The sequence below is a fragment of the Centrocercus urophasianus genome, unplaced genomic scaffold (assembly GCF_019232065.1).
Source record: "Centrocercus urophasianus isolate 14NV4802_14NV808 unplaced genomic scaffold, USGS_Curo_1.0 seq_16, whole genome shotgun sequence".
Taxonomy (NCBI): domain Eukaryota; kingdom Metazoa; phylum Chordata; class Aves; order Galliformes; family Phasianidae; genus Centrocercus; species Centrocercus urophasianus.
The window spans coordinates 18925997-18939680 of record NW_024884711.1 but is presented as its reverse complement, the minus strand read 5'-3'; the positions used below and the strand labels follow the sequence as shown (position 1 = coordinate 18939680).

Below are 13684 nucleotides of genomic sequence, written 5' to 3'. Positions count from 1 at the left end.
ATCAAAACAACAGTTGTCCTGGGAAACTACCACAAAATTTAAAGTGTCTCTTCTCTCCCAATTAATATTTTTCATGAATTTTTTGTCATTAAAAATTCAATACATTACGTGAATAACAGTTGAAATGTTTTAGTATTTACGTAATTATAGATCACCATAAAAAGTGTATCACATTTTTTTATTATAAAGCAGAATTACTTAGAATGTTATAAGTCAGGAGCAAGCAGTATGGTAGAGATTCTAAAACATTCCAGGTAGTTTCAACTTATACCAAAATCTTGAATCAAAGAAAGTGATTCAATGTTATTTCTGATTCCAAAAGTACTTCAGAATGGTGATGTGACATGTTTCCACCATTTTTCTATCCCTGGCTGTATATTAGGCTCAAAGTCCAAATACAAAGGAAGAAGAGATCCCTAAACAAAAATTTCACCTTGTTTGAAAAGCACAACTTTTAATTTTAGTATCATAGTCTAACTATAAATGTTATTTATCGTATCAGTGCCATGAGTGATCATTTCTAAATAACACGGGTGTATTTTACATTGTTGTGCAAATGGGGAGAATCAAGGGTGATATCTGTTAATGAGAGGCAAACCTCATGTTTCAGCTAGTATCCAGCTACTGAGGATCAGCATGGTGAACATTATCTCACATCTGCCTCATGCAAAATTCTGTATACCTAACTCCAAAGCATCTGGTGTGGGCTGTAGACAGAAACAGGATACTGAAATAAATATATCCCATACTCCATGTAGCCTTACTCAGCAAATGTGAAATATGTTAGTAATATTTGTTCTGCTTTAATTATTTGCACTGTGTTTGAATACTAGGTTTTGGTCACCTAACCAAGCAATTGCTGAAGCTAGCGGATGGACGTGTCGTGCTGGCATTGGAGGGAGGACATGACCTTACTGCCATCTGTGATGCATCTGAAGCCTGTATAAATGCCCTTTTAGGAAATGAGGTAAAACATAAATCATAGTTGGAGAGAATGATCCGAGTTTGCTGAAAATATTATCTTTTCTTTTAGCAACTGTAGAGCAGACCTATTTTAATTGGATTTAAAAGGCATGCAATTTGAATGTTTCAGAGTACATCTCAGATAAACCAAAAGCATGCTTTGCTTAAATAAATATTTCTAAATAATATGATTATATAAATCATTTAATGTTTACCTAAATTATTCTCAGTTCCAGATAAGATTTTACACTTCAAAATTGTATGTGGTATTGCTGTGCTGAATACCAGGCTTCATGTCACTGGTAGCCATTGGTATCATCTAGAAAGATCAGAGCTTCCAACCAATTTCTGGGGGAAAACAGTGGCTATTGTAGTGTACCTGGTAATCTTAGGGGTTGAATATTGCAATGGCACTTTTTTTTTTTTAATATTTTGACATTTCATCTTTACTAGCATATAGAACTATAAATTTCAAAGGTTCTTGATGCATAAAAGCATTAATAAGAATGTAACCAAGATTTCAAAAAAACTTGTTACTATTTTTTAAGTTAAAAATGAAGTTTCAGTTTGATCTGTCTGTATGCAGTTTAAATGGAGTGTCCAAGATTTGTAAAATACTTTATAAATTATGAAAAATCTTTTGAAAATGGACTGTCAGAATAAGGAGATATGAATACATAAACACTCATTTATGAAAATAGGTTCTATTGTCCACTGGAAAGTATCTTTTCTTCTATAAATATGATGAGAAGGACAATAAGCTTGCAGAATTTACAGAAGAAAACATTTAAGAAAAAGAAAAATTTTTACCAGAAACTGAACTTTGTGAGATCTCATTATAAAGTTCAGTGTATTACCATTTTTCCTCAAGAGAAACAGCAATGGCTAAATAATTTATCCAAACAAATGTATTAGTGCTAAACTGAAAGCTGGTCTGCTAATTTCCTTGTACTTCAAGTCTTCATACCTATGAGAATAAATTGAAGTAATGTGTCTTCTGATGGAAATTGGATGGAAGGCTTTTCCAACTGTTCTTTTTAACCTTTTATTATCATGACTCATCAAGAAAGATAGTTTTATGCTTATTATTTTTTACATTATATGTAGAATGAATACAAAGATAACTTTCTCAAAAGTATTTTCAGAAATGTACAGAAGTAGACACGCTCAAAAAAAAAAAATAATGAAGCTTTCATCTGGGTTTTGTCTTCTGTTATGTTTGACAAGTCCCAAAATAAGTGTTTCCAGTTTTGTGACATATACTGTTTAAATGGATGCTCAGCTCAGTGTTTCTTATTTGCTTATCTATTTAACTGTTGGAAGGATTGCAAACCTAGATTGAGGCATTTTACAATCTTAGTGAACGCAGCTTTGGTTTTCCTATGAGGCGCTCTACCAGGGCACTCTGATTTCCTATTCCCTGTTGTGACTTTACTTGTAATAATATAAGATGACATCATGGCATCAGTGGCTTTTCATAGCTCTTTTAAACCCATTCCCTGAAATTTGGATCGTTATGAGACTAATGCAAATGACACAGTTTTAATGTTATGATGCATATTCCTTTTGTGAATATCTGTGTCCCTCTATCCAGTTATGACCATTTGGTGGTGCTACCCTTTTATGAAAAGTGCTTTGTTTTGTTTCAACACTATATCACACCCAGCTACCATTTCTGCTTTCACAGGCAAGACATTATAGATAGAATACTGACTATCAGAAAAAAGAATAGGATAAGTGTATTGGAATTGAAGATTTCTTCCATTTTCTTTTAGAGTAACCTAGGCCTGGGAAATTAGATAAGTTATGAATCTATCTGGTTGAAAAATACTGCAAAGCAAATTTCAAGTCAAACAAAATTGTAATAACAGATTGAAGAAAAACATAACCACGCAACCATTAATTATACACTTATAAAAGAGCATGATCCTTAATAACTTGAAACATCTCATGCAATAAGCATTATTCTCATGTGCTGTTACTCACAGATGTGTCCTCAGGGAAATTCATTAAATGGTCTGTTGCAGCAGAATTTCAAAGAGAAAATATGCTGTGGTTGCTAAGACAAAAATACTCCAGAGTGGATGTCATTACTAACACTAGCATAAGATATTGATCCTTACTTAAAAGAATAAGTAAAGGTGTTGCCGAGGAGCAGACACTAATGAGGAAGTCTGATACTGAGTTAGCAGTTAGAAGTCAGCACGTCCGTTGACATCTACAGATTTATGGAAATCTATACCACATGGCCCATAGCATACACATTGCTTGATTTCAGCATATTATTCATGAACTTGCACAGCAAGCTGTACTCAGCCAAGGACAGAAAAAAATGCTTTTCTTCAAATAACCGATCATTTTAATTTGAGGATACATTCTTTCCTGCATACAACTCTTCACAGGTGATTAATACGATAATTATAACTTATTGTCTGCCCTTCACTTTTAAAAATCATGGTATGTAGTGTAATCCTAGTTTAAAAACTTTGGCAAGATGAACTTCGGTTTCCAAATACTACACATGTAATTGAGCTTGAATTAAAAAGGTTGAGAAAGGCCTTTGCAAGGTATTCTGCAGTTTGTCAGATGTATTTATTCATATGCTGAGGATTAGAATTCATAAACATTTTGCAGGGTGTTTGAAAACTTCTTTGCTTTTTTAGGTTTTGGCCAGGACTTGTCAATACAGAAATTCACCATTTCATATGTTCTATTACCAGCAGAATACCACCATGGAATAACGTATATACACACATACACACACACATATACAAAAAAAAAAAAAAAAAAAAAAGAATTGTAAAACTAACAGCAGCAACTTCCTACTTTCATGAAGATCTGATTTGATTTGTAAACATAAAATTAAACTTACAAACAAGCCCTTATTTTCTTAATTTGACCATAAGTACCAAGAAGGAAAATATTTTGACACTCACATTGGACGTATTTTTCTTAGTTGTATGTAACCTGTAGGATAGTAATCTGTTTATCAAGATAACTCTTTATGCATCTCTTAACAAATGCGAGTCACTAGAAAAGGAATACAGTATCATGTTGATCTTTTTTAAATTTGAATGTGGCACAGGAAAATCTTGCACATAATTGTTGATTTTGAAGACTAACCAAAAAACCTAGTAAAAGGTCTCTTTTTCTTGGAAGACCTCAGAATTTAAATGAGCTACCAGCCCCATCTCTGTGTGGTGAGAACTTCTGAACTTCACACCAGAAGCACTTTTGAATAGCAATTTCAAAATTCAACAGATAGTTAATGGGATTATTGTTGTCTTTTTTTCTTCTGATTGGACATACTTATATTGATGATTGATTATTTTTAAACCCTAATATTTCTTAAGCAGATGTGCCTAGTACCTTTAGATACTGTAGGTTATGCAGGACATCTGATAGGACTCATAGAAATAACACAGAACTTAGAGGAGACCTATGCCTTTCATGGTCGGCAGCTAGACATCAGGCAGAACACCCTTTACTGGAAAAGGTTATATGTGGTTTAGTTGTGTTTAGGCAACTAAATACCCCTTTAAATAATGAGAAAACCAAAACAGAAATGATAGAGGAAAGGAAAAAACTTGTTAAAATGAATTTATTAGTAGAGGGCTTTACATAAAAAAATACTTTTAAAAAATTAAGTCCTGGTGATCTCAGGTGAGATTACTTTGAAAAAAACCACTTTAACTATTTTCAGAGCTAGTTAGGAGCTGCGTGAGTTATCTTCTTGGAAGGAAATCTTCCCAAGAGGTGAGAAGAGATTAAGCAGTTGGATTCCCTTGAAAACATGGAATTCCTTGGAAGGTAAAAGACAGGCTGAACATAAATTGCTTTAAAATGTCCCTGAGAATTTGAAACATGATTTAAGAACATGTCCATTAAATGAGCATCTTACAAAACAAAGGAAATACTGAATTTCTGAATACTGAAAATTAGAAAGGAGACATTGCTTTTAAGGCTATATATTTATGAGAGGCAGTGTTGTAATTAAAATTCAGTTCTCTCATTTATTAAGACAATCTTTAAACAATACTGCAGCTTTTCATGGATAGGTTATATTATTTCAAATACATATCCTTAATATATATGTGTATATCTTTTCAGCTATGAAATTTATTAAGTGCTAATATGTATATTTTATCCCAGGAAGTGTGTGAAAATTGAATTCACTGTTCAGATATTCCCCTAGTCCTTTTGGTGCCAGGTGGAAAGGCTATTCCCTATATGAAAGACATGTTCTGGTTTCTTTCCTCCATATCACTTTGAGGAGGCATTACTTCCATTTAAAAAGCCGTCAGGGATAAGCGATTCTTAAGCTTGGTGTCCTGAAACCTGCAGCTTATTTCCACAACAACTACATTAAACTGGGGAATTCCTCAGCAACCAGAGAGAATGAGGAAGGAGTCCTCCAAGTGCAAAACTCTTTGGGTTAAAAACTAAGGATTTAGTTCTTCCCTCATCTCATCTGATGTCAAAAACCCAGGTGGGATATTTCTGTGGGACTCAAAGGTCAGTCTAATATTGTGGTCCTTCTGATCTATCTACAGGTTTTGTCTTTTAGCTCTACATGGTACAGCAGTTTTTCCGTAGTCTGTAACAAGTGATAATTGGTCACAGATGGGGTCATGTTCTCCTTTGCAGAGAGGAAATAGAAAAGTGCAGTCCAGAGTGTGCTCTGCCCAGCAGGACCCTGCAACAAAGACACACAGAGGATGTATGTCTACTCTCATTGATTGTGGCATCCAAGGCAGAATTTGGCCTCAAGTGCAAAAACATTTTTGAGTGACTAAATTTAACATCTTCTACTAAATATTCTTTTGGCTTGGATATCAGTCTGAAACAGAATTTGACAAAACATTGTGATTGGTTGGCTCCCAAGCATGCTTAAAGTCTTATACCAGACAATTTTCTTCTATAGTGTGAAGTATGTGCTTCTTTCTTGCAATCTGTTGAGTTGGCATTTAGAAGGGGATGGTAATTTAAGTGGAAACTTGTACTCTGGATCTTTCCTGCCAATGATGAAAAGTTGGCATTTTCTCCTTTATGGAATTCAGAGTGAATCTGGGGCTGCTTGCCAGCTAGGCAACAAACTCTGCCAAGAGAGCCTGGGCTGTGTTAAAAAGGGTTATTTGCCAGAACAGGTAAGCATTTCTCTCTTCAAAAAGGAAATATTAATGTAAGTGAATATAGTCTGAGATCAGTTTTAACTTGCATGGTAAACTCAGTCATGATCTTACATTCTTAATGTTAATTTTATTCTAATACTAGAAAATAATTAGCACCTGTCAACTGCTACTTGCATAAGCACAGAGACCAGGAATTGGCTCACAAATAGAACATTAGAAGAAAGAGGAAAATGGAGCAATGTGCATGCCAGAGATTAACATGGTGGCATCAAAGTCCAGAAAATGGGCAATGCTGTTTGGACAAGGCGACAGAATATTCTGAATTTGCAGTTACGTATTTCCAAGGCAAGGCATTGTTTTTGGGACTGGTAGCTACTAATGATGCTTCAAGCTTTTGAATTTATTTGCTTGTGAAGACTGTCATTTATGTACAGCACTATAACCATGGATCACAAAATTACTTACCTTGAATGCTTATATATGAAATTAGAAGGTTCCAAAACTTTGAGAATAGTATTAATAAAAGAACATAGAGGACCTACTAGATCCTTGAGATTGGTTCTCTGTAATCATGGCAAGAATAACAAAGTCCAGTCCTGGTGCTGGAATGCTTCTTGTACAGTAAACTTGGGAAATGGAGATTGTAGCACTTCCCTCTGCAGCCTCAGTGTCTCTGAGGAGCCTGTCTGCCTTCTCCCCTTCCTCTGTGTTTGTGAGGACTCTCCATGCTCCTTACCATTTCCTTGCAGTTTCCTCACTTGTCAGTTATTTTAAACTGTACTCTGCAACAGTCTTCTCTGAAACGAACCTATATGCTCTAAAACATGACAGGACTAAGACAGTGCAGATATTGCTGGATATTCCAGCTCTGTACAAACTGCTGCAGTTTCAGATTCTCCTCACATTCCCAAGGATCTTTGCAGATCACCTTCTGGGCACGTGAAATTTCCATCTGTAATTCCTTCTTCAGACATTTGTTGATATGTCTCTGGCACACTTTAGCAACCCAAGTGACTTTTGTTCATTTACATTGTTTTTCCTACTTTGAAAATGATTAGTTAATACAGTTTCTACTTTCATCTGCTACTTTGGGCACAAAAGCCAAATTCAGCTATGTAAAACTTTGAAAATTTGACTCTCTGTGTCTGGTCCAAACTGTCTCTCCAGCGATTTGGTTATTTCTGTACTGACTTAAGCTGTTTTTCTCTGAAATACGTATGTTTCTTTCCTGAGAACATATGTATTTCCAGCTCTCTTTTCAGCTTCCATTCTGTTAGCCTCCAGATTAAAAAAGTTCATGATCTCAATGCCAATAAGTGTAGGAAGGAAGATGGTGGTGCCGTATATGCCAGGTGTAGAGTAACTTCTTTTATTCACCATTGGGTCCAACTGCTGGTATTTTCCTCTATGTCTTTACAGTTGTATCCAACCAGTGGATAGCTGCCAACAGAATCTGGTCTGTTGAATGCAGACCATATCATTTCAAAGTCTATAGAAATATCTGCCATAAGCCACTGGCTTTATTTCTACAGTGTTTTTTAACAGCATTGCATTTAAACTGAATAGCATATATGGTATAATAAACTTATTTTGGAACCTCTTAAGATTTCCCTGATATGGAAGAAGACTCAAGTTCTGTCTGCTTACCCCTAACGGTTAGGAAGATAGAACAGCTCTGGAGCAGAGGGTGTGTTTTGAATACGACACGAAAGCATTGTGGAAAGAGGAGTTAAAGAAATGATCAGAGAAAATTATTACATTCACATCACTTAGTTACTAAGTTAGTTAGTTAGTCATCTGTTAGTTGAACTACCAAATGTAATAGTAATTGGAATAGTAATTGTTGGACATCTGACCCTTTTATCTTCTGCTAAGTGATTCATCAGTATATTTTATCTTCTGGAAATCCATCTTCCATTTTTAATATTTGTCTGATATGTCTAGGTGTTCAAATATTTTCTATGTTCTACTTTTGTACTAATGAATAGAAATTTCATTGATATATTAGGAAAAATGGAGGCAAAGTTTTGTCTCCTAAAAAAATCTGTGAAGAAGATAACAAAGCATTCTCCTGTAGCAAGATATATTTTCTAGTTGTTATCTAGATCTTGCTGTCTTGTGTAAGAGTTCTGCATGAAGAAACTCAGGGTACCCAAAAAGGAAATAAGACAGAGGTTTCAAATCTTACATTCTGTCAATTTCGTACTTCATACTCCAATGATATTTTTACAATTATAGCCTGGAGCTATTAACTATTCAGGGAGTTAATTGGTCATAAATTATGAAATTGTCAAAACAGAACCTTAAATTTGTCATCAACTCTTCTGTGTTCCTGCACCCAGTATGACCAAATGGAACTTCAAAACTTTGTCTTTTTCTAGGCCAAATGATAGATTGCTTTAAAAAGAAGATAACAAGTGATAAAAGCAAGTGCTATCTGCTTACATAACCTAATTTATAGATTGTTAAGAAAATAATGTTCTAAAAACTGTGAAGCTTGAGCTGCTGCTGGGCATTTTCATAAATGCAGTTTTCCGCCAGGAACCTTCAAATAACCAAACAGGGTAAACTAGGGATATTGTGAAGTAGTTGCGATTTAGGAATTGCAAATATTTCTGTAAATCTGATTTTTATTGTTATTGCTTTCTTGGTTCTAATCCGTGATACATATTATATAGCAACAATCTTCCTCTACTGCCTGGCCTCTCCAGTAACTGAGAAGGGCTGGGGCAACTCAGGTTCTACCAGAACTTTTCTGAATACATGCTCACTGCACAAAATGGAGTGATTTATTCTATTTGAAAACAAAACATAGTACTATTGTTTCTAGCCACAAGGAAATCTTCCAGCAGCAATCCCGCATGGTATTCTAAGGAAATAATGACACAAACAGCCTTATTCCATTTAGCTATCAAGACATCTAACCACTGGAGTTATTTACAGTGTCTTTATTACTGGCAGACGTTCAGGGTTGATCTTACAGGTAGGTTCCCAGAATTTCTGGAATTTGTAGTTGAACTTCCTTAAAATAGCATTGTTAAGGGGATGTCTACACTGCATTTGCTTCCCACTTTGTATGCTTGGGTCAAAGCTGATTTTATCTAGTTGGTGGGTAGCAATGCGGCAGTAGCAACCCCAGGAACAATATGTGATGGCTACTGAAGTACTCACTTCACAAGGAAGCTACTTGGGTGGGCTACACTTGACCTAGTTTAAAGCAGGCCCAGGCATGCTTAATAAAGGAGTTCTGTCTGCAGCACAGATGTCTCCCATCAATGATGGTTGAACTTACTTAGCTTTAAAGAAGAGAGGTTGGTTCTGATATGGCTCTTGTTCACCATGATGGGATTTCTCCTTCCTGGCTCTGCAGGAAGCACACCTTCAAGGCCAGACTTAGCCAGCCTGCATGAGGAAGCAGAATGGTCTCTAAGCACAGTTCAAGGAAAATGTAGTTGTTACAGAACAAGGAGGGACGCATAGTCCTAATTATGTTTACCCTTTTCTAGGAGAAAATGCGTGGACAAAAAAAAAAATAAAAATCAAAATACAAGTAGTTCTCACTTGGTTGTTATCCTCATGAATTGTCAGGATATAGTAATTGTTAATGTTAATGTTAACTACTATCACATGCCTATTCTTCACACCTCTGAAATCCAAATTAGGATTAATGTAAGTCCTATGAAAAGAAGAAAAGTACTGTATGTTCCGTGCAGTGAAGTATCACTGTGAAACAGAAAAATACTGTTATCTCCAGATTATAAATGGGGATTTGAAATGAGTGGGGCACTGTTATGGCAAATTAGTTTTAAAAGGTTGAATATATGTCAAAAGTATCCAGGGATTAGATTTTAAGGTATTTAGGTACCTAATTTTCCTCGATGAGAAGTGGTGAGGAGGGATAACTCGTATTCATTGCAGGAAAGAAATTACTGTGCAGAAACTGAACACATCCTTCTGCTAATTTATTATGATGCAGCTCCACCCGAAGAATGCACAATTAAAATTGACTGATTAAAATTCAGTTGTCTCTAAAACAAGTGTGCTTAGAGAACTTGTACTGCTGGTCTGCACAATAATTTTTCACCTACTTCTTTATTTGAAAGTAATTCAAAGAGAATAAAAGTAGCTGTTTCATGGATTTCCCATATAAATCTTAAAGTGTATAAGATGGTTAGATTTAATAACACTAGAAAAATAAAGATAATGGAGTGCACACTTTGGTTTCAGTGTGGCTTCAGCAAGGTTTTGTTTGGAGTACCCAGCTGCATATACAGACGCAGTGGAATTTGGTTTGCGAGGAACCTACAAAAATTACACAAATAACTAGCATTTTTTTTAATGAATAATACACAGACATGCACCTGCTTCAGAGACTCCATAGATTAGTCTTGCAGCCAATAGAAAAGCCCCTTGGAATTCAATTACATGGCTGAAAACAGAAAACAAAATCATGGCTATACTTTTAGAACTCTAACCAGCAAAATGTTAACTGGTTCCTGGGCTAAGGTTTTCCTGAGGATTAGTTTGTTTCAGTTTGTTTTGCTTCCCTGCTTCTTATTGAAAATTTATATTATTCTATTCTATTCTTGCAGCTGGAGCCTCTCCCGGAAGATATTGTGCACCAAATCCCCAATATGAATGCAATAGCTTCTTTAAAAAAGACCACTGAAATTCAAAGTATGTTTCTCAGATTGGGTTGTTGGGTTTGGGTGTTTTTTGTTATTAATTAATGTCACAGACATTAAACAATTGTTTCACAGAAAAGAGAAGACAAGTTTTGTATGTACAAACCCACATGCTGTGTCTAGTTTGTATGTATCTACATATATAGATATACACACACACACTTTGTTTTTGTTGCTTTGGCATGTCTTTGTTTCTGCTATGTATTTATACGTGATGCATTAAGCCATTTAAATTATTTAGAGCTTTCCAATTTCTGCATTTTCCCAAATCTCCCCATTCCAGAGCAGGTTAAATGAAATAGATGTTTGTCAGTGAGGGACAGGAACAGACGCATAAATCACAGCTCAAGCAAACAGACTTTTCAGATTTTGTTTGTGCAGCCCTTTTCAAGTTACTCACTTCAGTACGTGGCGGAATTTGAAATAAAATTTAGAAGCTCAAAATGGACAATGATCTCTGGAACAGTGCTGGCAAATACATTGCGATTTTGTTCTATTTCTGATTCACACAGTACTTGATTGCTTCAGTTCTGTGCCTTGCTCTTTACTAACCAGATGCTTTGGGGCACTGCTCTGACCTCAGGGAAAATTTTTCACTTTGCCATCAGTTACCTTAATCCTTCTGAACAGAACTCCCTTAATTTCTCTAATCTGCTTTCTGCCATTTTACCAAGGCTGCAGAAGCTTCCTGACTTCTACTGTTTGCTGGCTCCTTAACAATAACAAATGGATAACAAATGTTTTGATTCATGTTAGGTTAATCACAAGTAAGTGGGAGTCATCTCTATAAAATAAATGCAGCTCTTGATGGGGACACCATGCATTATTCATTGATAATGTAGTACTTCTAAATGTAAATTTAGTTGTAAAGAGACTGTGAAATTCATTGTGGGTTTATAATTCATAATCCCTTATAATTTATAATCCTTCGTATCCAGCAGTCACTCACAATATGTACAGGCTCCAATTAAATCATCTGTATTTGATAAATTCCAGTATGACATTTTTGCTAAATGGTATCTCTTAGAGTAGCTCATGAATTTGTGTTTTTCTTAAAATTCCCTGTAAGTTAAGAAAATTCACATCCTACACAAGGTCATATTGATTTGCAAATGATAATAGGAACAGAAAGCCACACACAGAGACCTAGAAAGCTTATGAACAGCTGGAAAGAGCATCTATTTCTGTTAGGAATAAGAACATATATTTAATGAAAAATGAATCTGAAACAAACAACAAAAATAGAATGGATGGGGAAAAAATAATACTAGATCTAGAGAAACATGGTGTCTAAGTGTCTTACTAACAATACTTATACACAAATGATGGTCTTTTAGGAAGAAGAAAGTGGCTGAGAAACAAAGATATGGTGTGTATCTCAAAACACAAGCCAAAGCTCTGCAGAGTGACATAATTCTGATTTTTCAGAGCAAACTTTGGTTTGAGCAGACCCAGTTCAGTCATGGCAGTCCAATGAACTGCCAGACTGCTCAGGATTTGGAGTTATACACAGTGCTGTTGATGTGGGATTTTTTTTTCCACCTATTGCCTGAAAAGTTATGTATCTATCATTTTTTGAGAGAGACCAAGTATTAGAAACAAATGTGCTTGAAGGAAGGAAAAGAATATTGAGGGAGGTTAGTGAAGATTCATGCAGGATATGTAATTTAAAAAATTACACTGAAAAATTGTGGAGGAGCATCTCAAAATATATTCTTTTGTAAGTGGAACAGAATTTATATAAACTTTTTTTTTTTTTTTTTTTTTTTTGTATGTGTGTGTGTGTGTGTGACAGTGATCTAAAGCCCTTTTGGAAATGTAACATAGTTGGAAGTGGTAATTCCCACACCCATGTAATGTAGTATTTCTAAACAGTCCTGTTCACTAGCTTTAATATTATCTCCAAACTGGATTTTTCAAGCAAACCGTAGCACCGCATGTCCAACCCTATTGATGAAAGGCAATTACAAATGATTTTAGCAGTGACAGAATCATTCATTTTTATTATTTCCTGGTAATAATCAGTGCCCCTACAAATCTTTGAGAGAGACTTAAGCATGTATGCATGTTGAAAGCCACAGCATACCTAGAAGACTGAGTTGGTTTCATTGTTCCTTCTTGCAAGCAGCAATTCCTCTTCAAGTTTTGTATGAATGAAACCAGGGACATGCTCCATTCTTTTCCCTGTTCTCTGCAATATATTCAGTGAGTGTAACAGAACCAGCAGAAATTCACATTTCAATATAGCACAGCAGAAATGGCATTTTTAAGGTTTGGGTCAGATGCTTTAAGTTCACCTAGTTGTCTATCTACAGCATATCTAGAGTTCTTAAGAAAGCTCCTTTGCAAATGCATGCTATGCTTGCCTATTTTGCAAGACTTTGCCTGCAGTTCTTTTGGATTGAACATACTCAAGCCCCATATATGCTTAGTGCAGAATATATATGAGTTGTGGTTTAATAAAAGAAGCATGCAAAGATTTTTCTGCTTACTATAGCTGCTTGTAAGCTTTGTAATTTTAAAGAAAAATCTACCGTTGCTTTTTCATCAGCACCAGAAAATTCCACACAAGGTACCTGCTACTACCTGGATGTTATTCCTAAATGGGATTCCTTTAAAATTTCTTCCCATGAACCACAATGGGCTTCTGTGTACTCCCCTTCTCCAAGACCCTCCACAGCAGCATAGATGCTGACACCTGGTTACCAGGGGCTCTGCTGCCCCTCTAATGCTGAAACCCCCTCTGTATTACATTGCTCAATATAGGGAAACAAGAAATATCACTGATCGCTTGGGAATGGAGGGCAGTTAAATGGGCACAAAGAGCCCGATAATATGCCTGAATTGGCCCTGAGTTTTGGTGTTACAAGAAAGGCCGGATTCAAGGGGCGGCTGGTGTATGAA

The 13684-nt window shown here is 35.6% G+C and overlaps 1 protein-coding gene across 1 annotated transcript in view; it reads left to right on the top strand.

The window, feature by feature from the left end:
- HDAC9 (histone deacetylase 9) overlaps nt 1–13684 on the top strand; it is a 438875-nt gene that overhangs the window by 413870 nt on the left and 11321 nt on the right. Inside the window, exons 24-25 of the mRNA XM_042817004.1 lie at nt 834–967; nt 10688–10772. Coding sequence (XP_042672938.1) covers nt 834–967; nt 10688–10772 — 219 coding nt within the window. The remainder of the gene's footprint in view (nt 1–833; nt 968–10687; nt 10773–13684) is intronic.